The sequence below is a fragment of the Hemiscyllium ocellatum genome, chromosome 39 (assembly GCF_020745735.1).
Source record: "Hemiscyllium ocellatum isolate sHemOce1 chromosome 39, sHemOce1.pat.X.cur, whole genome shotgun sequence".
NCBI lineage: Eukaryota > Metazoa > Chordata > Chondrichthyes > Orectolobiformes > Hemiscylliidae > Hemiscyllium > Hemiscyllium ocellatum.
In genome coordinates this window covers 39,187,094-39,212,427 of record NC_083439.1, presented here as the reverse complement: position 1 = coordinate 39,212,427, position 25,334 = coordinate 39,187,094, and the positions used below count along the sequence as shown (strand labels likewise).

General features: G+C 41.3%; 1 protein-coding gene across 11 annotated transcripts in view; it reads right to left on the bottom strand.

The window, feature by feature from the left end:
• The window catches only part of asb7 (ankyrin repeat and SOCS box containing 7), an 82,271-nt gene that overhangs the window by 31,689 nt on the left and 25,248 nt on the right, over window positions 1–25,334 (bottom strand). For 5 of the 11 annotated variants that reach the window (XM_060853111.1, XM_060853115.1, XM_060853110.1 and 2 more), the window contains 2 exons: window positions 4,297–4,441; window positions 430–700 (listed from right to left, as the gene is read on the bottom strand). In XM_060853111.1, coding sequence (XP_060709094.1) covers window positions 430–640 — 211 coding nt within the window. In that variant the 5' untranslated portion in view covers window positions 641–700; window positions 4,297–4,441. Of the gene's footprint in view, window positions 1–429; window positions 701–4,296; window positions 4,442–8,207; window positions 8,648–25,334 lie in introns of all 11 variants that reach the window. The other 6 variants (XM_060853116.1, XM_060853113.1, XM_060853119.1 and 3 more) reach the window with 4 other exon arrangements.

Below are 25,334 nucleotides of genomic sequence, written 5' to 3'. Positions count from 1 at the left end.
TTTATACTTCTTCAGCCAGTTACAGGACATCTTAAAGTTAATTATCTAATTCCTATCCAATGTAGAACATTGTCAATCCTTTTCCATTAAGAATATGTCATATGTGATTATGAACCTCTCAATATGTCCTCTGGTTACATCGCAATCTACAACTTTCCGGATGAAAGGCTTTAGCCCAAAACTTTGATTTTCCTGCTCCTTGGATGCTGCCTGACCTGCTGTGCTTTTCCAGCACCATATTAATCTAAACTCTGGTTTCCAGCATCTGCAGTCCTCACTTTTGCCTACAATCTACAACTGTCAACACTGGACTGCACACAACAAACATGCCAATCATCACGAGAAGGCTATAAGTTTTGCTCATCAAGAATACAAGCAAGTGCAGATAAATTATAAAGAGTTAGTTTTAGACACATCATATTCACTTACCTCCATGCTCTAAGAATACACGAACACATCTTTCTTTGCCACGCGCTGCAGAAAAATGGAGCAGAGTCCATCCATTAGCATCACGACCATTAGGAGAATAGCCTTGTTCCAGCATCTTGCGCACTGTATGAACATCACCAGCTGCAACAGCATTTTGGATTTGCAGTTCCTGCTGCAGTTCCGGGTTTCTTCTACAGTGGTGATGGAACATGCTAGTGAGTCACGCTGTCACAATAGATTCATGAGGTCAATGTTGAATACCTTCATCAAGCTTTAATGAGAATTCACAAATTAGACACAATAGCCATCTCCAAATCATTTTGTAAAAATTAAACACTCCAACAGAATTCACCAATTAGAAAACCTGCGACACATTTAAAGAATGTGTCCTTAAATAGGAGCGCCTGATACTTAGAACACTTGCATTTACTGGCAGTATGAATTCCCAACAGACATTATAAAACTAAAGAGCCTCTTAGCCATTTGTTTACAGCACAAATTTGACACTCAGCAGACTAAAACACTCCCAATGTCCACTGCTGGAAAACAGTTCAAACTTTCAGGATTTTAAAATTTCAAGTAGTTTGTACATATCGCTCTACCTACTCAAAATTGCAGTCAATTTGGAGGACAGACACTATCTGCTACATTCATAGCTACTGGTAATTTTAAATCAACAGAATGAACACGTACAACACAAAACTTTCAGCAGGAATCACTAAAATAAGAAGCAGGTTATTCATGAATGTCACTGACAGAAGCTCTTCTCTTCCCATCATCTATGTGTAAAACACACCTGTGTTGCTTTGAATTGGGAGTCAAATGTCAGTCAAACCAGGTAAGGTGGCAGATTTCCTTCCCAAAAGGATAGTTTGGGATTATAAATGGCAAGTAAAATTTGTATTAGACAAATGTCAGGGAATGACTTTCTCCAATAAGAGAATTCATTCATCATTCCTTGATATTCAATTATCACTACTGAATTCCCCAATATCAAGATCCTGGAATTACCACTGACCAGAAACTAAATTGGATCAGACATATAAATACTGTTGAACAATTATAGGGCAGAGTTGAAAATTCTGTTTGAAATGCACTTCTTGACACCTAAAGAGTGTCCACTATATTTAAGGCACACACAGGAGTTTGATAAAATACTCTCCATTTGTCTGGATGAGCGCAGTTCCAAACATACTCGACGTTATCTTGGGTAAAGCTGCCCACTTGACTAGTGCCTCATTCACCATCTTCAACATTCATTTCTTTTATCATTAATGCACAGAGGGAGCAGATTGTATCATCTTACAAGATTAACTGATCTATAACATTTGTCAAAACCCCTTAAACAGCACATTTCCAAATCATGACCTCTACCACCGAGAAGGAAACAAGAAGCAGATGCATAGGACCTTCCGCAAGTACCAAACCAAGTCACACATCATTCTGACTTGGAACCATATCAGTATTCCTTCACTGTCACTGGGTCAAGATCCTGAAACTCCCTTAACAGTTCTGTGGGTGTATCTGTACCAGATGGACTAAGCACTTCAGCGTAGCAGCTTACCATGTCTGGAGGGTAATTAGGAACAGACAATAAATATTATTACCTGAGTCAATATTCCATGAAAGAAAAAAAACTTCTACTGTATCTCACAGCATTTAAGTTGGTTAAAGAAAAGGTTAGACCAAATGTTAATTTAGAATGAATGACACCAAACCATTGAACCAACTTCCACTTTCAAGCTGTTAAGTAAAAGAGATCTTCTACCTAAATCACTGATTTTCAAAATTCATATCTATTAAAACATTGAGTTGAATAATTACAAATTTTTCTGGATTAGCTCCAGATGTTGCGTTTTTTTTTTAGGTAATACGAAAAACACAGGCACAGGATTGCTTCAAATGCTTGAAACAAAAGACAACATGAACCTTGAATCTTCCCCCTCACTTTTGAACATGACATCGTGAGTAGCAAGTATTTAGTCTAGATCCATAGATTGGTATTGCATGCAGTATTGCTGTTGTTTAAAACAGGGAATAGCATTCATATTCCAACTTGGGATTCTAAAATTATAGATTGTCACCAAGCACCCTGTTTCACTGACATTTTTTTTTAACCTGAGGTCAAATAATGACATTTTTCGACTTTATTTAAAATGCTATCGACAAAAATCTAGCAATACCTGATAGTTTTGGCAGAGTTTAAATCTGGCATATACAGCAGCAGCATTGATATTATCAAACAGTTAAGAAGCAAATCATACTAAGGTACAAAGGTATAGCACAAAGGAGCCTTAATCAGGAATCAAAAACTTCAAATGGTGGATTAACTTCAAAAAATCTTTTAAAACATTTATGACATTATAACTTTTATATTCCAAACATAAAATTAGTTTTTAAGACCATCAAAAAGAGAGTGCTTAACAACAATCATGAAGCTAGCAGATTCTTAAAATTTATCATGCCTTATTCAACAAGGTGCAGCTTTTTTCAGGAGCTTGGAAACAATTATCACCTTTGATCACTAAGGGGTCAAATGAGACCAAGTTCTCATCAATTCAATTATTTTCCACTTGATATCGTTTGAGAACACCTCTGATCCCCCTCAAGTCTAAAATGTGCATACCCCAAACATTGCTATCAGTGGATGAATATTGACAGATTCACATCATTACCACTGCAAAATCTCAGCCATTATTTCAAAAAAGTGTGTGACTTGAATAATTGGTGTAGAGCACAGCGAAGGTGGTTATCTCAGAGTACAATGGGACCTTCATCAATGGGCCGATGGGCTAAGTACCACCAAATGGAGTTTAACTTAGATAAATGTGAGGTGTTGCATTTTGGTAAGGCAAATCAAGGCATGATGTATACACTTAATTGTAGGGTCCTGCGGAGTATTACCAAACAAAGCAACTTTGGGGCGCAGGTTCATAATTTTTTGAAGAATGGAGTCACAGGTAGGCAGGGTAGTGAAGACAGCATTTGATACACTTGCCTTTATTGGTCAGTGCATTGAACATAGGGAGTCGGGAGATCATGTTGTAGCGGCACGGTGGCACAGTGGTTAGCACTGCTGCCTCACAGCGCCAGGGACCTGGGTTCAATTCCCACCCCAGGCGACTGTGTGGAGTTTGCACATTCTCCCTGTGTCTGCGTGGGTTTCCTCCGGGTGCTCCGGTTTCCTCCCACAATCCAAAGATGTGCGGGTCAGGTGAATTGGCCATGCTAAATTGCCCGTAGTCGGGTCGGTGTGGACTTGTTGAGCCGAAGGGCCTGTTTCCATACTGTAAGTAATCTAATCTGTGCAAGACATTGGTTAAGCCATGTTTGGAACAGTCCATTCAATTCTTGTTTCCCTGCTACAGCAAGGATCTTGTTAAATTTGAAAACGTTCAGAAAAGATTTACAAGGATGTTGCTGGGGTTGGAGGGTTTAAGCTATAAAGAGAGGTTGAATTGACTGGGACTATTTTTCCTAGAGCTTCAAAGGCTGAGGGGTGACCTTAAAGAGGCTCAAAATCGTGAGGTGAAGAGCCAAGTCTTTATCCCCTGCATAGGGGAGTCCAAAACCAGAAGGCCTAGGTTTAAAGTGAGAGGAAAAATATTTGAGAGAGACTTGAGCAGCAATTTTTTCAAGCAGAGGGTGATGCGTATATGGAATGAGCTGCCAGAGGTGGTGGTGGACACTGGTACAATTACAATGGGTACATGAATTGGAAGGGTTGAAAGGATTTGGGCCAAATGCTGGCAAATGGGACTAGATTAATTTAGGATGTCCGGTCAGCATGGATGAGTTGGACCGAAGGGTCAGTTTCTGTGCTGTACAACTTTGACTCTAATTGGTGGAGAAATTCACCTTACATACCTGTAAAAATGATTTGCTATGTATGTTGCCTTGGATATCTAATCAAGTTCCAGAACCTGTGTAACAATATGGACAGCTGGAATTCCAATGAGCAAATTTCGAATCACCTCACATCCCTGGAAACACAGAATAGGCCAGTCAGCATCTGTGGAGAGAATAAAATCATAGCAAACAGACCCTCCATGTTTTAGGTTCATCCCATGCATCAGAAATAAGAGTGTTGAAGAATGGCAAAGCAAAAAAACTGTACATATGAATGGAGTTATGATTCCACAGATCGACAAACCAAAGACATATGAGCATCAAAACCTGATAAGGATATAAATTTACTCATCTATCTTCAGACTAGAAAGCTCAAATGAACGCACATGCATTTCCCCAGTGTCCCTTTATGGGTGTTGAAACAGCTTAAACAAATAAAATCAGAGTGGGAATGGCAAGTGTAACCTCAGGTCACACTCGTATTGATGTGACTAATTCTTTGGATGGGAGGATTGTCCTCTGAGGATAGATTAATGAGACTGGGAAGAATGACAGGAGATCTCATTGAAACTTAGAAAATTCTTAAAGGTAAAGAATAAGCTATCTGCAAAAATGTAGTTTCTATGATTTAGAAACCGAGGACGCAGAATAAGACTGAGATTTAGGACTGAGATTAGGAAGAATCTCTTTACTCAGAGGGTTGGTTTCTTGTTATTCATTCCTAAATTTTTTGAATGCATTAGTGGAAGAATGGGTTAAGTGAGAGAAAATAAAGATTATTTAGATTTTAAACTCTCTAAAAGTTTGCTGCTAGAGCTATTTAATTGGACTGAGTATAAGAAAACATATCACCAGTATACAAACATGGCAATAAAAAGAAATACACATTTTGTCTGTGACATTTATGAACAGAATAGGATCTTTAGCAATGTGGTCACTTTATCTGCATCTTTCCTCTCCAACGCAGAGAAAACTGAATAAAGTGTATAAGATGAGAGGAAGTTTACATAAATTGCTGTCTCATTCAGGACTGTCGGGTACTTTATACTTGCTTGGGAGGAAATCAATGAATTGAGAGGAGTGGGGAAGTGGTGTTGGTGTGCACAATTAGAACAGTCATAGCGAGGGGACAGATCTATACCCTCTCCAATTCTCATTTTTACATCAGATACTACAGTATTTTTCATCATTTAGAAAAATTTTAAATGCCTATTGTATTAAGAAAAACTTGTGTCTTGAGTTGGTAGTTAGGAAGGCAATTACAATGCTGTCATTCACCTTGAGAGGACAGGAATATGAAAGTAAGATATACTTCTGAGGCTTTATAAGGCTCTGTGCAAACCACGTTTAGAGTATTGTGAACAATTTTGGTCCCCGAACCTCAGGAAGGATGTTTTGATCCTGGAGCGAGTTCACGATGGTCCAGAGGAGGTTCACAAGAATGATCTCAGCAATGAAAGGCTTAACATATGAGGAATGTTTGAGGACTACCTGGGACTACACCCCATAGAGTTTAGAAAGATGACAGGGGACCTGACTGAAACTTACAGAATATTGAATGGCTCAGACAGAGTGAACTTTGGGAAGATGCTTCCAATAGCAGGAGAGATGAGGAGCCGAGGGCACAGCCATAGAGTAAAGTGAAGCCCCTTTACAACAGAGATAAGGAGAAACTTCTTTAGCCAGAAAGTGGTCAATTTGTGGAGTTCATTGCCATAGAAAGCTGTGGAGGTCAAGTCTTTGAGTAAATTTAAAACAGGGACAGGTGCGTTCTTGATTGTCACGGGGATCAAAGGTTACAGGGAGAAAGCAGGAAAATGCATCAACATGATCAAATGGCAGAGCAGACTCAATGGGCTGAATGGTCTAATTTCTGTCCCTATGTCTTATGGTTTTATATTCAACTTTATTGAAATTTCCTCGACCTTTAAAGCTAATTTAAAAATGAATACTAGAAACAGGCCTGAGACAAAACTAATGGCAAGATGAATTCATCACAGTTGTGTTTCTGAAAAAACAAATGTGTTTACTAAGCTCGAAGCAGCTCTAAATCAAGTTGGTTATTTTAGACCCAAACATACTGAAAGGTGCATGTCTTGTAATTTATTTTATTTACAAAATGGTCTGTTGTACCGCACATAAATGGTAATGATACTAATACATCCTTTGCTTCTCTTATGTAAATGTCCAGTAATTTCCAGATGTCTGGACATATCCTTCAGCAATCATTTCACTGATATTTCCTCTCACTGTACATTTGCTAACAATCCAACTTTTCAGATTTCATTAATATAACTGTCTATCCTTTATTTTTTCAGTCTGAAAAATGGTACAAGCCCAATTATCTAATGCTGCTAAACTGCCTGCTTGTTCTAAGAGTTTTACTTTACTTTGTATTTCGCTTTTGCTATTTATGCTGTTGCATGCCTTGCTGTCACATGGAGGAAGCATCATTTGAAAACTAAAGGCCCGTCATAGCAATTATTGTTGTTCTTCATGAATGGGGTGGCACGGTGGCTCAGTGGTTAGCACTGTTGCCTCTCAGTGCCAGGGGCGGGTTCGGTTCCAGCCTCAGACGTGTGGAGTTTCCACATTCTCCACGTGTCTGCACTGGTTTCCTCCGGGTGATCCGGCTTCCTCCCTCAGTTCAAAGACGTGCAGGTTATATGAATTGGCCATGCTAAATTGCCCATGGTGTTCAGGGATGTGCAGGATTAGTCAGGGGTAAATGTAGAGTAATAGGGTCTGGGTGGATTACTCTTCAGAGGGTCAGTGTGGACTTGTTGGGCCCAATGAACTGTTTCCACACTGTAGGGATTCTATGAAACAGCTTTGATAGACTGAAAGAGATGACCATGGTGGTATACTCTTACAGGGTAGATCTCTAAGGAGTCCCACACCAACAGTTGTTCGATCTAAAATAACTGTTCCTCAGCTAATGCCCATTTCTACCAGAGATTGCAAGTACAGTGTAAAAGAGCGCATCTGCAGCCACTGAAACATTCACGGAATATTCCATGTGGCAGTCAGAGATCCTTATCAAAGCCCAATTGTGAGCGATGGATACAGTGATCAGCAAATCTTAGAGAATTTGATTTTTGCACATATGTAATCCAAGTAATCTTCTGGATTTAATCTAGCAGGCCGTTATCATACTTTAGTAATAAAATGTATGCATTAACTGTGCCCACCAATAATCATGAACAGCATTTGTAGTTCTTTTTGATTAAAACTGGTTAACTAACTCAAAATTATTCTTCAGATTTCACAGACGTAAACAAATGTACTCCAACTTTTCTTCACTATCTGGGACTGCTGCTTGAAAGAAAGATAAATACAAGGTGAGACTGTTTAATAATCAAGCTGAAAGCATGTGGTATCTCAAAAAAAAGTCTTTCACCAGGCAATGTGTTGACAGCAGTTAAAAATTGCCACCTCAAGAAATGATTGGGTAAGCATACAGTTGTTTTCCTGAACAGAGATGGCTGACGGATGACAATGGAGGTACACAACATTATGAGGGGACTAAATAAGAAAGATCTGCATCCCCTAGCAGGAAGGTCAATTACCGAGGGAACAGATTTAAGGCAATTTGTAGATGGATTTGAGAGGACATGACGAAAAGCCCCTTGACCCAGAAGGTGCTCGATATCAGGAATTCACTGCCCAGTTTGGTAGTTCATTCTGGCTGGCAAAGACACACTGGGTTAAATGGCATCCTCCTATGATGAAACGTTTCTACGATTCAACACTTAAAATGACCGTGAAATTGTTGAACTGTCATCGTAACTCAAATGGTTCAACCAAAGTTCTTTAGGAAAGGAAACGTGCCATTCTTCCTTGGTCTGATCTATACTTGACTTCACTCGCACAGCAAGGTGGCTTGCACTTTATTTTTAAACAATTAAAGCATGCAGTTATTTACTGACCATTTGGCTGTTCTTCAAAATGTGGTCTTCGTAAAATCTGCAGTCCACGGTGAATGCCTTCAGAGACTGAGTTCAGATTTTGACTCAATGAACGAACAGTGACATATCTGCAAGTTAGCATGATGGGGAACTTGAAGGTGGTGAAGGTATTCCCAGATGTCAGGTGCAGTCTCCATTTGCAAACTAGGGAAGTGCTCCTGAAGCCTTCAGGTTGCTGCAGCACATCTTGTAGCAGAATTTCCTCTCTTGCAGCATTGTGAATCTATCAACATGGATTGCAGCGGTTCTGGAAGGCAGTTCACTATCACCATCTCAAGAGTTATAATCAACATCGGTCGAATGAATTAAAGTTGGTATGCATTGCAGTCCAATGTTTGTGCATTAGGCACTCCCAAGACATAGTAGGCTCGGCCAATAATTATTGCTCATCCACAATTGTCCTTTGAGAGAGTGAGAGGGCAAGAATGTTTAAATTGGACAAGGCAGTGTTTAAATGTGAATGTTTAAATGAGACAATGGGGTGTATAAATTTGAATGCTGTTGGAGCTGCATTCGCACAAACAACTTGAGAATATTGCATTAAATCCTGTCTTTATCTTTCATATATCTACAAAGCACAGGGTGTGACTACGAGAGAGGTAGCAAGAGCTATCTAAGAGATAGTGCTGAAAGACAATAGACAATAGGTGCAGGAGTAGGCTATTCTGCCCTTCGGGCCAGCACCACCATTCAATATGATCATGGCTGATCATCCTTAATCAATATCCTGTTCCTGCCTTATCTCCATAATCCTTGAGAGCTCTATCCAACTCTTTCTTAAATGAATCCAGAGACTGGGCCTCCACTGCCCTCTGGGGCAGAACATTCCACACAGCCATCACTCTCTGGGTGAAGAAGTTTCTCCTCATCTCTGTCCTCAATGGTCTACCCCGTATTTTTAAGCTGTGTCCTCTGGTTCGGCACTCACCCATCAGCGGAAACATGTTTCCTGCCTCCAGAGTGTCCAATCCTTTAATAATTTTATATGTCTCAATCAGATCCCCTCTCAGTCTTCTAAACTCATGGGTATACAAGCCCAGTCACTCCAGTCTTTCAGCGTAAGGTAGTCCCGCCATTCCAGGAACTGACCTCATGAACCTATGCTGCACTCCCTCAATAGCCAAAATGTCTTTCCTCAAATTTGGAGACCAGAAATGGGCGGCACGGTGGCTAGCACTGCTGCCTCACAGCGCCAGAGACCCGGGTTCAATTCCCGACCCAGGCAACTGACTGTGTGGAGTTTGCACATTCTCCCCGTGTGTGCGAGAGTTTCCTCCGGGTGCTCCGGTTTCCTCCCACAGTCCAAAGATGTGCAGGTCAGGTGAATTGACCATGCTAAATTGCCCGTAGTGTTAGGTAAAGGGGTAAATGTAGGGGTATGGGTGGGTTGCGCTTTGGCGGGTCGGTGTGGACTTGTTGGGCCCAAGGGCCTGTTTCCACACTAAGTAATCTAATCTAAACAGAACTGCACACAGTACTCCAATTGTGGTCTCACCAGGGCCCTGTACAGCTGCAGAAGAACCTCTTTGCTTCTATACTCAATCCCTCTTGTTATGAAGGCCAGCATGCTATTAGCCTTCTTTACTAGCTGCTGTACCAGCATGCTTACCTTCACTGACTGGTGTACAAGAACACCCAGATCTCTTTGTACTGCCCCTTTACCTAACTTGACTCTATTTAGGTAGTAACCTACCTTCCTGTTCTTGCCACCAAAGTGGATAACCATACATTTATCCACATTAAACTGCATCTGCCATGCATCTGACCACTCACCTAACCTGTCCACGTCACCATGTAATCTCCTAACATCCTCATCACATTTCACCCTGCCACCCAGCTTTGTATCATCAGCAAATTTGCTAATGTTATTACTAATACCATCTTCTATATCATTAATATATGTTGTAAAAAGCTGCGGTCCCAGCACTGATCCCTGCGGTACCTGACTGGTCACTGCCTGCCATTCTGAAATGGAGCCGTTTATCACTACTCTTTGTTTCCTGTCAGCCAACCAACTTTCAGTCCAAGTTAGTACTTTGCCCCCAATACCATACGCCATAACTTTGCTCACTAACCTCCTATGTGGGACTTTATCAAAAGCTTTCTGAAAGTTCAGGTACACGACACCTACTGGATCTCCCTCGTCCATCTTCAGAGTTACATCCTCAAAAAAATTCCAGAAGATTAGTCAAGCATGATTTCCCCTTCATAGATCCATGCTGACTCTGACCTATCCTGTTACTGCTATCCAGATGTGTTGTAATTTCATTCTTTATAGTAGACTCCAGCATCTTTCCCATCACTGAGGTCAGACTAACTGGTCTATAATTTCCTGCTTTCTCTCTTCCACCTTTCTTAAAAAGTACTACAACATTAGCCACCCTCCAATCCACAGGAACTGATCCCGAATCTATCGAAGTCTGTAAAATAATCACCAACGCACCCACAATTTCTCGAGGCACCTCCTTCAGTACCCTGGGATGTAGACCATCAGGCCCGGGGGACTCATCAACCTTCAGACCTAAGTCTCTCCAACACCAATTCCTGGCAAATATAAATTCCCTTCAGTTCAGGTCCTTCAGCCACTGGTACCTCACGGAGATTGCTTGTGTCTTCCCCAGTGAACACAGATCTGAGGTACCAATTCAATTCTTCTGCCATTTCCTTGTTCCCCATAATATATTCTCCTGTTTCTGTTTAAAGGACCCAATTTTCGTCTTAACCATTTTTTTGCCTTTCACATATCTAAAAAAGCTTTTACTCTCCTCCTTTATATTTTTGGCCAGTTTACCTTGGTACCTCATTTTTTTCTCTGTGTATTTCCTTCTTAGTAATCCTCTGTTGTTCTTTGAAAGCTTCCCAGTCCTCCGTTTTCCCACTTATCTTTGCTATGTGTTATACTTTTTCTCTCTTAACTTTTATATGTTTCTTAATTTCCCTCGTCAGCCACTGCCACCCTTGCCTCCTCCTAGGATCTTTCTTCCTTTTTGGAATAAACTAATCTTGCATCTTCTGCATTATACACAGAAATATCTGTTGTTGTTCCTCCACTGTCATCCCTGCTAAGGTATTGCACCATTGAACTTTAACCAGCTCCTCCTTCATTGCTCCAAAGTTCCCTTTATTCAACAGAAATATTGTCACTTCTGATTGTACCCTCTCCCTCTCAAATTGCAGATTGAAGCTTATTGTATTCTAATCACTACTTCCTAATGGCTCCTTCACTTCGAGGTCAATTCTAGTTTGTTGCACAATACCAGATCCAGAATGCCTTCTCCCTGGGAGGCTCCAGCACCAGCTGCTCTAAGAATCCATCTCGGAGGCACTTCACAAAGTCTCTTTCTTGAGGCCCAATACCATCCTGATTCTCCCAGTCTACCTGCATGTTGAAATCCCCCATAACAACTGTCGTAACATCTTTGCGACAGGCCAATTTCAGCTCCTGATTCAACTTACATCCGACATCCAGGCTACTGTTTGGGGGCCTGTAGATAACTCCCAAGAGGATCTTTTTACCCTTACAATTTCTCTATCCATACTGACTCTACATCCCCTGATTCTAGGTTCCCCCGTGCAAAGCCCTTACCAACATGGCCACCCAACCCCCTCTGCCCGTCAGTCTGTCCTTACGATAGCACATGTAGCCTTGAATATTCATTTCCCAGGCCCTGTCCACTTGAAGCCACGTCTCAGTTATCCCCACAATATCGTATCTGCCAATTTCCAAAAGAGCCTCAAGCTCATCCATCTTATGTCTCATGCTTCGTGCATTCATATATAGTATTTATAATTTGTTACTGCCCTTACCCTTCTGCCTGCCAGAATGCTGGTTCCTAACCTATTAAGGTGCAAACCATCCCTCTTGTCTAATTTATGCTTACCACAAAACATACCCCAGTGATCCAAGAATTTAAATCTTTGCTTCCTGCACTAGTTCCCCAGCCACACGTTCAAGTCCATTATCTCTGTTTCTGGCCTCACCAGCCCGAAGAACTGGAAGCAAACAGGAGATAACCATCCTGGACGTCCTGCTTTTCAGCCTTCTTCCTAGTTCTCAGAAGCCCCGCTGTAGTATGTTCCTCTTCTTCTTCCTGACATCATTTGCGCCGACATGTACCACCACCTCTGGCTCTTCACCTTCGTCCTTGAGAACTTCCTGCACTCTGTCTGTGATGTCTTTAACCCTGGCACCAGGAAAGCAACACACCATCCTTAAGTCCCGTCTGCTGCCACAAAAACCCCGGTCAGTTCCTCTCACTATGGAGTCTCCTATGACCATGGCTCTGTGCAATGTCCGAATCTTCCACTCTGCCTCCATGCCAACTTTTGATTGACAGACCTGGCCGCCTCGCGGACTGGCAGTTTCATCTGTCTCTACTGTTTCCAAAAGATTCAATTTGTTCCTGACAGGTACTTCCCCCGGGGTCTCATGCACCTGTCTCCTCTCTGCCTTCCTCATCGTCTGCTTCAGCCCTTGAGCCTGTCTAACAGGTTTCAGATTATTGCCCCATGAGGATTAGGTGGAGGCTATAGGAAGGATGAGCAAACTGATCATAACAGCATGGTACAGGGAACCATTCAAAGGAAGAAAAGAGAAAAGCATTCTAATCAGAGATAGTTTAGTCAGGGGAATAGACTCTGTTCTCTGTAGCCAATAACGAAAATCCCAAAGGATATGCCTGTGTCCCAGTTTCAGGATAGCTAAACTGAATTGCATAGGAACTAAATGGAAGATCCATTTGTTGTTGGCCATGCTGGTACCAATGACAGAGGCAGAAAGCAGAAACAGTTTCTGCTGAGGGAATATGAGTAGCTGGGGCTAAATTACAAAGTAGAAACAAAAATGCAATTATCTCTGATTACTACCTAAGTCATGAGCAAACTAGCATAGGGTCAACAAGATTAAAGAGGTAAACACATGACTCAAAAGATTGGTATCCGTGAAATGGGTTTAAAATCATGGGTCATTGGCACCAGCACTGATGGGACTGACTCCACCTGAATCACGATGGGACCAGAGCGCTGGCAAATCACATAACTAGAGCTGCAGATAGGGCAAAAATTAAATATTAGAAAGTGGATTTTGTTGCATGGAAAATTATTGAAAAAAGTTAAGAGGGGTGGCTCAACAAAGGTTATTAAAGTTTCCAGAATGAGTAATAGGACCGAGTATGGAAAGGATCAGAAATCTAACTTCAGGCACACCAGATATGGGGTCAACTTTCAGAAAGGGGCAGACAACACAAGACTAAGGGTGTTGAACTTAAATGCATGAAGTATACAAAACAAGGTAAGTGAGCTTGTAGCGCAGATTGAAATTGGCAAGTGCAATGTTGTAGGAATCACTGAGACGAAGCCCATGGGGTTCAGGATTGGAAATTAAATAGCCAAGGATACACATCTTATTAAAAGGTCAGGCAGATGAGCAGGGTAGCAAGAAGTGAAGCTAAATCAATAGCAAGAAGTGAGATACAGTTGGAAGGCATAGAATCTATGTGGCTCGAGCAAAGGAAAACAGTACACACCTTTTAGTAGTGGTCAAGATGCGGAGCTGAAAATAAATTGGGGATAGAAAAGGCATGCAAAAAAGGTACTACTACAATCATCATGGGGACTCCAACATGCAAATGGATTGAGAAAATCAGGTTAGTAGTGGTTCTCAAGAAAAGGAATTTGTGCTATGTCTACGAGATGGTTTTTTTGGAGCAGCTTGTGGGACAGCCCACTAGGAACAGGAAATTCTAGATTTGGTGATGTATAATGACGTCTACCTGTTCACAGAGCTGAAGGTGAAAGAACCTAAAGGAGGCAGTGGCCATAATATGATAAAATTCACCCTCAGTTTGAATCAGGCTTAAGTGTCAGAATTGAGTATAAGTAATAAAAAAAGGAGGGAGGAGCTGCCAGAGTTGATTCAAGGGGGGACTGATGGTGGAGCAGCAATGGCGGGAGTTTATGGTGGCGATTTGGGAGGCACAGCAGAAATGCGTCCCAAGGAAGAATAATCATACTAAAGGGAAGACGAGGCAACTGTGGCTGGTAAGGAAAGTCAGGGCCCTCATGTGGCGCAGTGATATTGTCCCTACCCGTTCATCAGGCGGCCTGAGTTCAAGTCCCACTGGCTCCAGGGGTGTGTATTAATATCTCTGAACAGGGTGATTAGAAAAATAGGTTAAAAATCCAAGAAAAAACATATAACATGGCAAAGATTAATGCAAAGCCAGAGGATTGGGAAACCTTCAAAAACCAGTAGAGGATAACTAAAAAAAAAGGGAGAAAATGAAATAAGACAGTAAGCCAGCTAGTAAAATAAAAGATTGCAGGGTTTTTTTAAAAAAAGATAGTGAAAAGGGAGGAGAGGGGCAAGAATATACGGTGACCTGCTGGAAACAGAGACTGGAGAAATAGTAATGAGAAAATGAAGAAATAGTAGAGGAACTGAATAGGTATTTTGCATCAGTTTTCACAACGGAAGACACCAGAAGCATAACAGAACTTCATGAGAGTTGTGGGGGGGGGGGGGGCGCGAGGTGGCTATCATTAAGGATAAGAAGCTGAAAGATCTGAAGATGAATAAATTACCCAACCACATGGACTCAAAGCAGAGTTCAAAAGGAAATAGTGGAGGAGACGGTGGAGGCTGTGGTGGTGACTTTTCAGGAATCATTGGAGTCTGGAAGGATCCCAGAAGACTGGAAAATGGTAAAAGTAAGACCCCAGTTTAAGTAGTAAGGGAGGCAGAAGACAGCAAACTGTTGACCAGTTAGCCTGACCTAGGTTGTTGGTAAGATCTTAGGATCTGTGATTCGATTGCAGAGTATTCAAAGTGTAAGGAAAAATAGGACTGCATTAGCATTGCTTTATCAAGGGAAGGTCAAAGTTTCTAACAAAGCTGTTAAAATCTTTGCGGAGATAATGAGCAAGTTATACAAAGAAGAGCCAGTGGACATGATCCATTTGGATTTCCTGAAGACGCTTGATAAAGTGCCACACAGGAGGCTGCTAAATGAGATAAGAGGCCATGGTCATAGTCATAGAGTCCTACAGCACAGAGACAGGCCCTTTGGCCCAACTGGTCTATGCTGACCAAAATGTCCATCCACACTTACTCCATTTTCCTGCACTTGGCCTATATCCTTCTAAATCTTTCCTAGCCATGTATTTATCCAAATGCCTTTTAAATGTTATTAATGTACCTGCCTCAACCACTTCTGCTGGTTGCTCATTCCATATGCAGACCACTCTGAGTAAAAACATTGCCCTTCAGGTTCCCTTTCATTCTCTTCCCTCTAAATTTAATCTGATGCTCTCGAGTCCTCGATTCCCTAAACATGGAAAAAAGATAGAGTACATTCATCCTATCCATGCCTCCCATGATCTTATACACCTCTAAAAGAAGCCCACTCAGTCTTCTATGCTCTAAAGAAAAAGGGCATAACTTGTCCAACTTCTCCCTATAACTCAGACCCTTGAGTCCTAGCAACCTTAAAGCTCAGCGAGCTAATTCACATACTTATCAACCGGAGCTACAAATCTTCTCAAAAATATCTAACATTCTTGTAAATTCTTTATGTACTCTTTCCAGTTTAATAGCATCCTTCCTATAGCAAGGTGACCAAAACTGAACACATCATTCCAAGTGCTGCTTCACCAACATCCTGTACAACTGCAACATAACTTCCCAACTTCTATACTCCATGTCCTGACTGCTGAAAGCCATGTGCCAATAACCTCCTTCACTGCCTTGTTGACCCGTGACTCCACTTCCAGATAACCGTGGATCTGAAGTCCAAAGTCCTCTGTTCCATTATGCTCCTAAGGCCCTCAAGCTCCTACCTTGAGCAATGGTAAACTCCATTTGCCATTTCTTGGGCCCACTTCCCAGCTGATCATGATCCTGCCGCAATTTCTGATAACCTCTCTCACTATCCACAACAGCGCCTATTTTAGTGTCATCTTCAAAACTTACGAATCATGCCTTGTACATTCTCATCCAAATCATTGAGACAGATAACAGTAATAGGCCAGCACCAACCCAAGGCACTCCACTAAATCACAGGCCTCCAATCCAAAAAGCATCCGTCCACTATTACCTTCTGCTTCCTACCATCAAGCCAATTGTGTATCCAATCCCCCTGGATTCCATGCGACCTAACCTGCCAGAGGAGCCTACCATGTGGAACCTTATCAAAAGGCCTTATTGAAAACCATCTAGACTATGTCTACTGCCATGCTCTAATCAACCTACATGGTCACTTCAAAGAACTCTAACAAATTTGTGAGGCATGATCTCCCACACACAAAGCCATGCTGACTACTTCATGGTAGTCAAATCAGTCTTTCCAAATGCGTGTTCATTTTAACACTCAGAAGCTTCTCAAGTAACTTAACCAGCACAGGCTTACTAGTCTACTCTTCCCAGGTTTTTCTTTGCAGTCCCTCTTGAATAAAGGCACAACATTCACAACCCTCCAGTCTTCTGGGACCTCACCCACAGCTAACAATGATGCAATTCCTCTCTAGCCTCTTGCAGTTTCTTGGATATATCTGGTCAGGACCAGAAGATTTATCCACCTTCATACATTCTAATACGTCCAAGACCTTTTTTACTGTGATATGTATTGTCCAACATATTACCACTAACTTTCCCAAGTTTTCATGTCGTTCTCCACAATAAACACACAACGTCCTTAAAGGTGGTGTTGGGACAATGGACTGACATGCTTAGAGAATTTGCTTACTGGCTAAAGGCAGACAGTAGGGAGGTGACTAATTGAGTTCCGTAGGGGTCTGTGTTGAGACCACATCTGTTCATTATTAACGATCTGGATGACACAAAGAGAGATGGAGGGTCAAGTAGTCTTGAGGAAGTTGGGGGGGGGGGGGGGGGGGGGGAGAAGAGGAGAGCTGCAGAAGGACTTGGACAGGCCAGGAGATTGGGCAAAGAAGTGGCAGATGGAACACAATGTGGGGAAATGCTAAGTCATGCGTTTTGACAGGAAGAATAGAGGCATAGAGTACTTTCTAAATGGGATAGGCTTCGACATTTTTAAGCACAAAGGGACTTAGGAATCTTAAGGTTAATATCCAAGTTCAGTTGGCAACTACAAAAGTGGAGATCAAAAAGATTTCTGTCCATTCTGTAAACAATGTCCACACCACTGAGAAGACTGTTCCTGATTCATCTAGGACATCAAGGGTTGGATCACAGGTTCTCATGACTGTTGCCTGCTGGTTTGTACAAGCTGTATACAGAGAACCATGAGGCAGTGATGCTGCAAGCTCAGAATTGGTTGACATGTTTGTTCTCGAGGGAAACCATTTCCATGCATCCTGGGTTGATCCTCAGGTTTTCCTCTCCAGAAGGAGGCATAACCACCGCCTTCTTCCTTCAGCTGCCCTTCGCCTGCTCTTCTGAGTCTACTGCTGGACAGGGACATGAATTTTGAAGAAGCTGAAGTGCAGTTCTTCATCTTGGACAATTATTTTGCTCGCTATTCATGAAGCTAGATAAAAAAAATTAGTAGGCAATCACTGATGACAACCTTAGAATTAGTCATGGCCATTGCTTTTAGTAGGGTATTAGAAATCTTGCACTGCTTCCCAAAAAAGACAATGGATGCCTGGGCAAGTGACAGTTTTAAACATGAAAATACTGATGTATATTTGGTAAAGGAAATGAGGGTTATGGGCAATGCCTAGCAAGAGGTACAGTTCAGCTATGATCTCATGGATTGACATAGCAGGCTCTAGGTGCTCAATGGCTTTCCCATTTCTAATCAGTATCATACAAGGATACTGTAGACAAAGAAACAAGGCTACTTCAACGGGTCTGCATCAGTACAGTAATAGAGCACAATGTTAGACATGATAGATGGTCATGGAAAATTAAAGTTTTCCATGAAAAATGTTTTAATGGAAGACATATTTTACTCAAAGATGTTCTTAGCAACTATGGGATGTTTATCATCAATCACAGCAATCAAACAAATGCTCTTATTTGTGTTCTGAAAGGACTCACTCAGAATCTTAGAAACCACTATCAAATCACTTCTCACACTTCTATACTCTAGTGAAAACAAGCCCAACTGTCTCACCTTCATAAAACAACCTACTCTGCCCAGATAACAATCCAGTAAATAAAACAAAGAACTGCAGGTGCTGGTGATTTGAAACAGAAACAAATTCCTGGCTAAACTCAGCAGGTTTAGCACCTGCTGGGACAAAGCAAGGTTAACAATTGGAGTATGGTGCAACTTCATTGGAACTGATAGCAAAAAAACAAAGAACGAAGACAATTACAGCATAGAAACAGGCCCTCCAAGCCTGCACCAATCCAGATCCTCTATCTGAATCTGTCGCCTACTTTCTAAGGATCTGAATCCCTCTGATCCGTGCCCATTCATCTATCTGTCTAGACAGATCTTAAATGACACTTTCATGGCTGCCTCTATCACCTCCGTTGGCAACGCGTTCCAGGCCCCCACCATCCTCTGCATAAAGAACTTTCCACATGTATCTCCCTAAAATTTCCACATGAACTCATGACCCCTAATAATTGATTGCCCCACTCTGGGGAAAAAAAGCTTTTTCCTATCCACCCTGTCTATACCTCTCATGATTTTGTAGACCTCAATAAGGTCTCCCCTCAACCTGTCTTTCTAATGAAAATAAGCCTAATCTACTCAACCTCTTCATGGCTAGACCGCTCCTTACCAGGCAACATATTGCTGAACCTCCTCTGCACCCTCTCCAAAGGATCCATATCCTTTTGGTAATGTGACGACCAGAACTGTACGTAGTATTCTAAAATATGGCCGAATCAAAGTCTTACACTACTGTAACGTGATCTGCCAACTCTTGTACTCAATACTCAGTCCGATAAAGAAAAGCATGCCATGTACCTTCTTGACCACTCTATCAGCCTGCATTGCCATCTTCAGGGTACAATGGACCTGAACACCCAGATTTCTCTGTACATCAATTTTCACCAGGGCTTTTCCATTTACCGTACAGCAGCTAGGATAAAGCAGTACTTATGCTGAAGACAGGGTTGAGGGGATGAGCTGATAGGTGGGGATGGAAAGCAGAAGGTGGGAGGAAAGGATATGAAATGTGTAGGCAGACAAGGGGATTATTGATAGCAAACCATTACAGAAGAGAAGCTTATTAAGTGATGAAAACTAAGAATGGGTGAGAATGGATTGGCTGCGCTAAAAACAATCCATGTCATGGCAGGATTAGGGTGTTAGAGTGATTAAAAAGCATGGAAGGGCATAAACAGGTTCTCAAGACATTGAACACTAGAGGCTGCAAGGTCCACAAGTGAAAGATGAGGACTTGCGCTGAGACTCATAGGAGCACTGCAGCATGCCTGTGACAAAAATATTGACATGGGAACATGGTGTTTTGTTGAAGTGACAGGCAACTGGAAGCTCAAGGTCATCTTTACAGAGAGAATGTAGGTGCGCTGCAAAGATGTTATTCAATCTGCATTTTTTATACCTAATGTTACATAGACGAGATTGAATGAAGCCATATCTGGGGGCTTGGATGGTGAGGAAGGAAGGGGTAAAAAGGTAGGTGTTGCACCTTCTGCGATTGCATGGGAAGGTGCTGCGATGGTGTGGGGAGTATTGCAAATAGAGGATGCGTGGACCAGAGAGTCCCAGAGGGAACAGTCCTTGTAGAATGCTGACAGAGGTGGTGAGGGGAATGTGTGTCTGGTCATGGCATCCCATTGGAGATGACAGAATTGGTGCCTCAGTTTGTATTCGGACTGAGTCACCCTGGTCCATTCACTCCTCAGTCTTCAGCATTAGTACTATTTTTGTCTACTATCAGTTCTGAAGAACTGTCACCGGACTCAAAATAGTAACTAGACAATCAAGGCTAATATTCCATTAAGCTTGATTCCTTGGGGTGCCTGCTTACTAACTTATTGTGACTCATATGCTAAATCCCTCTGCACCTCAGAACTCCATAGTATCTCTTCAATTAAGTAACACTCTACATTTTTGTTCTTCTAGCTTCATGTTTTCTCATAGTACAATACATCTGCGAGACTTTTTTGCCCACTCATTTGACTGATGTATATTAGTTTGCGCTGTGGTTATGTCACCTTATCTATCTTTGTGACATCAGCAAATTTTGCTACCATGCCCACGATCCACTGCACTATGTCACTGATATAAACTGCAAAATGTTAAAATCTGAGCTTAGACCCTTGTGTGATCACACTTGTCACATCCTGCCAATCTGAAAAAGATCCATTTATGCATAGTCTGTTTCCAACCAACCAATCTTTCATCCATGTTAAATGTTATCCCTTGGCTGCTATTTTTCACAACATGAATTTTTGTTAAATGCTTAAGATTTAAGTACAGTCAATCAACAGATTCTCTTTGATCTACACAGCACGTTAATCCTTCAAAAGATTCCAATAAATTGGTTTAACACAATTTCTCTTTCAAAAAACTATGCTACCTCTTTCTGATTGTTTTGTATTTTCCCAAGTGTACAGACATAACTTCCCTTAATGATTTATTCTAACACCTCCCCACAATATACATTAAGTTAACTGATCTATTGCTTGCTGTTTTCCACCTGTGGTAAAAACAATTACTGCAGATGCTGGAAACCAGAGTCTAGATTAGAGTGGTGCTGGAAAAGCACAGTTCAGGCAGCATCCGAGGAGCAGTAAAATCGACGTTTCGGGAAAAAGCCCTTCAGGAATACAAGCAGAGAGCCTGAAGGGTGGAGAGATAAGTGAGAGGAGGGTGGGGAGAAAGTACCATAGAGTACAAATGGCAGATGACTGGTCAGAATACAGAGCATCCTACTTTTCCACCTGTGATTGTCAAGAGTGGGGCTAAATTTGCTTTTTCCCAGTCTGACAGAAGCTTTCCAAATTTTAGAAAGTCAACACCAATTCATTTACCACTTCATTATCCTTCCTCTTTCAGCTTCCTGAGGAAGTCCATCAGGACCTGGAAAATTTTCATCCCACAACTTCATCAGTTTGATCAGTGCAGTTTCCCTTGTGATAATAAGGGAAGTTTCTCTCTTCTTCAACCTTCTGATTGCAGGTATTACCAGTTTTTTTCACATCCTCTTTAATGAAGGTGAAAGCAAAATATTTGTGTTACACTGTCATTTCTTTATCTATTAATTCTTCATTCTCACTGTCTTGAAGACTGGTCATTTTTGTTTCCCTTTTTGATATCTATAGAAGCTTTTGCTACGCTTATACATTTCAAGCTGGCTTCCTCTCATGCTCTCATTTATTTGACCTGATTAACCTTTTAATCATGCCCTGTATTCTGACCAGTCATCTGCCATTTATCTTTTTGTGTAATTATATGCCTTATAAGCCTCCACTTTCCTGTCTTTTCTCCTGAAGTCTTGATTCCTTACTGATTAAAAATAACAGAGTCATTGGTTGATATTAGTTGATATAATTTCATGATAAGTACTTTTCAGATTAAAAAGATAGACGTGAGAAATAGTTTAAAAATATACTTTTTAATCTGTAATGTTTCCTACCAATCATTAAGAACTGTGTAAATACAGATGCATGTCCAGGCAGCTTACGTCTGCATGATGTGGGAGCTGGTGGACCCCAGTGGTTCATAGTGACTCAATTTGCAACAAATGCTGGTTATTTGAGGAACTCTGGTTCAGAGTTGATGAATGGGTGTCTGAGCGTTGAAAGAGTGTGTGTGTGTGTGTGTGTGTGTGTGTGTGTGTGTGTGTGTGTGTGTGCGCGCGCACGCACGCACATACACGGAGTGTGGAGGTACATGCGTGATGTGGAGAGTTACCCGGACACTGTTTCAGGAGGCAGTCACATATCTTAGATTAACTGCTTCAATTTCAGTCAGTGTTTAGGGACAGGATCATGTAACTACGAGCAAGGCTGTTAGAGGGATTGAGAAGGTAGTGCAAGAGGAGCCTCAGCTCTTTTGCTTGGCTAAATGGTTTGATATTCTTGCTCCCTGTGAAAACAACAGCAGTGGCTATAGAGTGATCACAAGCAGCATAGTCCAGGGAGCCATTCAAGAAGGGGGAGAAAACAGAAATGTGGTTTTAATCCAGGATCGTACAGTCAGGAAAATACACTGTTCGCTGTGACCAGGATGGAGAGTGCTGAAAGCAGTGTTGTTTGCTGAGAGCTCAGGTTCAGGATATCTAATCTGGGCTGCAGAGAAACCTGGAGTAGAAGGGGAAACATCCAGTTGTCATAGTCAACGTAGGTATCAATGAAATAGATAGAACAAAGAAAGACGTTCTGCTGAGGGAATTTGAGCACAGAGGGGCTAAATTATAAAGCGGAATCAAAAAGTAATCTTTAGATTACTATCTGAGCCATAATTACTTGGCACAGGACCAACACTATTAAGGAGGTAGACATGCTGCTCAAAAACTGGTGTAGGAGAAATGGTTCAAATTCATGGGACTTTGGCACCAGTACTGAGGAAGCAGGGAGCTGCTCTGATAAGACAGGCTCCACCTGAATCATGCTAGGACCAGAGTCCTAGCAAATCATGTAACTAGGGCAGCAGATAGGACTTTTAATTAAATAGTGGGTCAGGGTGAGTTCAGTTCCACTGTAAAATTAGAAAATCAAAGATGAAGGAGAAAGTAGGATTCCAAATTAGTGAAGGGGCTGATTGTTACCAGAAAATAAAAAGGGACAGAATGTGAGAATGTCATATTGCAACAAGGAGTGACAAAACTGCAGGGAAATTTGATAACAGAACAAACTTAAAAGCTGTTTCTTAATGCATAAAGCATTCAGGATAAGGTAGATAGTTACACTGATAGCATAAATGAAGGTAAGTGAACAAGATCTCATAGCCATTACGTAAACATGATCACACGGAATTCAAAAACTGGTAACTGAACATTCAGCAATATTTCATCTTTTGGAAAAACAGGATGGAAGGAAAAGTAGTGGGATAGTCACTTGTAATAAGACATGAAATTAGCACATTTGTGCAAAATGATCTAGGCTCAGATGATGTCGAGTCCATAGAAGCTTAAAAAAGCAAGGGAAAAACAACGATAGTACACCCTCAAACTGTGACCACTCATAGGAAACTCTGTCAGAATCAACAAATAGCAGGAGCATACAAAAAGAATAAAGCTCTCCTTATGGATGACTTTAATCTTCATGTTGAATAGGTTAATCATATTCAAAAGGGTAGCTATAACAAGCATTCATAGATTGTATTAATAAATTGCCTCAGAGTAAAATATCCCAAGTAGTGCATTACATAACAGAATTTAGTATTTAATTCAAGAGTGAGAAACTTGGGTTAGAAACAACAACTTAAATAAAGCGAATATGACAGTAAGCAAGCTGTGGCAGAAATTTAAAGGAGGTAATTCATGATTCTCAGTAAAAATACATCCCACTAAGAAGGAAAGATTCTAAGACAGGAATAAACGAATCATGGAAGGTACGGAGAGTATAAATTTGAAAGAAAGAATGTAAGGAGGCAAAAGCCAATGACAGCCCCAAAGACTGGGATAAATTCAGATCTAGCTAAGGCGGATTAAAAAGATAGTCAAAACAGAAAATAAATGTAGGTTAACAAGCAAGAAATGATAGAACTGACAATAAGACCTTATTTAAATATATAGACAATAGACAATAGGTGCAGGAGTAGGCCCTTCTGCCCTTCGAGCCAGCACCACCATTCATTATGATCATGGCTGATTATCCTCAATCAGTATCCTGTTCCTGCCTTATCCCCATAACCCTTGATTCCACTATCCTTAAAGAATATAAAGAATAGAGAAGTCAAAATCAATATAGGCAAAAGAGCAGGAAATGACATCACCACAGGAAATGACATCACCAACCCAAAGAAATCCAAACATATAAACAGAAAGCAGGAATCATCAGCAATGATTCGTCCGGAGGCTCACTGAAGATGTTACCTAATATGGTGACAAAGCGTCTGAAAATGAACCTTCCAGCTCAGCAATCAAACCTACATCCAGGCTAATGGATTATTGGCCATTATCTAAAGAGGGTTGAAGTACAACAGGAGGGAAATCTTACTGCAACTGTACAAGGTGCTGATAACACCATGTCTGCAGTACTGAGAGCAGTTTGGTCTCCTTGTGTACGAAAATACATTATTTCATTGGAGGCAATTCAGAGTTGGTTCACTGGGATGATCCCTGGTATGGAGGGATATTCTTACAAGCAAAGGCCAAATAGTTGGAGCTCTACTCTTTGGAGTTTAGAAGAATGAGAGGTGATCTCATTGAACGATGTACAATTCTTAAAAGGCTTGATAGGGTAAATGCTGGGAGGATGTTTCCCCTCATGGGAGAATTTAAGACCTGACAGCATAATGCCAGAATAAAGGGGCACTAATTTAAGATTGACATGAGGAAGAATTTCTTCTCTTCAGGTGTGGAGGGTCTTTGGAACACCAGAGTACTGTGATGGGAGAGTGTGTGTGTGTCTATTTAAGGCTGAGATTGATAGATCCTTGATCAGTAGGGAAATCAAGGATCCATGGGGAAAGGGCAGAAAAGTGGATGCTCGAAGTGTTGGATCGGACATCATCTTATTGAATGATGGAGCAGGCTCAAGGGGGTGAACAGCCTACTCCTAATTTATGGTCTTACAGCTTTCTGCAGTTACTCTCCATTTAGATCTTATTTATCAAGTTTTTGCTCATTCATTTAACTTGTCTATATTCCTCTATAGCCTTCTGTATTTGCCTCATCGCTTGCCTTCTCCCCTATTTGTCTCATCTACTGATCCCCTTCTATTTATCCTGCATGTTACTTCATCAAGCATAATTGCCCTTTCGTGGAGCCATACTGACCCTGTTTTATCACATTAGATTTCTAAATGACCTGCAGTCACTTTTTTTTTAAAATAATACTACCAACATTTCCCAATCCCAGACTCAGAATTTGTCTACAGTTACTTTTATTTTGTCTCCTTCGCTTTTTAAAGAAAAGTATTAGGTCCTAGAAATCTGCCAATGTAATGATTGTTGGAAGATTACTACCAGTGCATCCACTATATCTATAGCTACTTTTGTTAGTAAGCTTGGA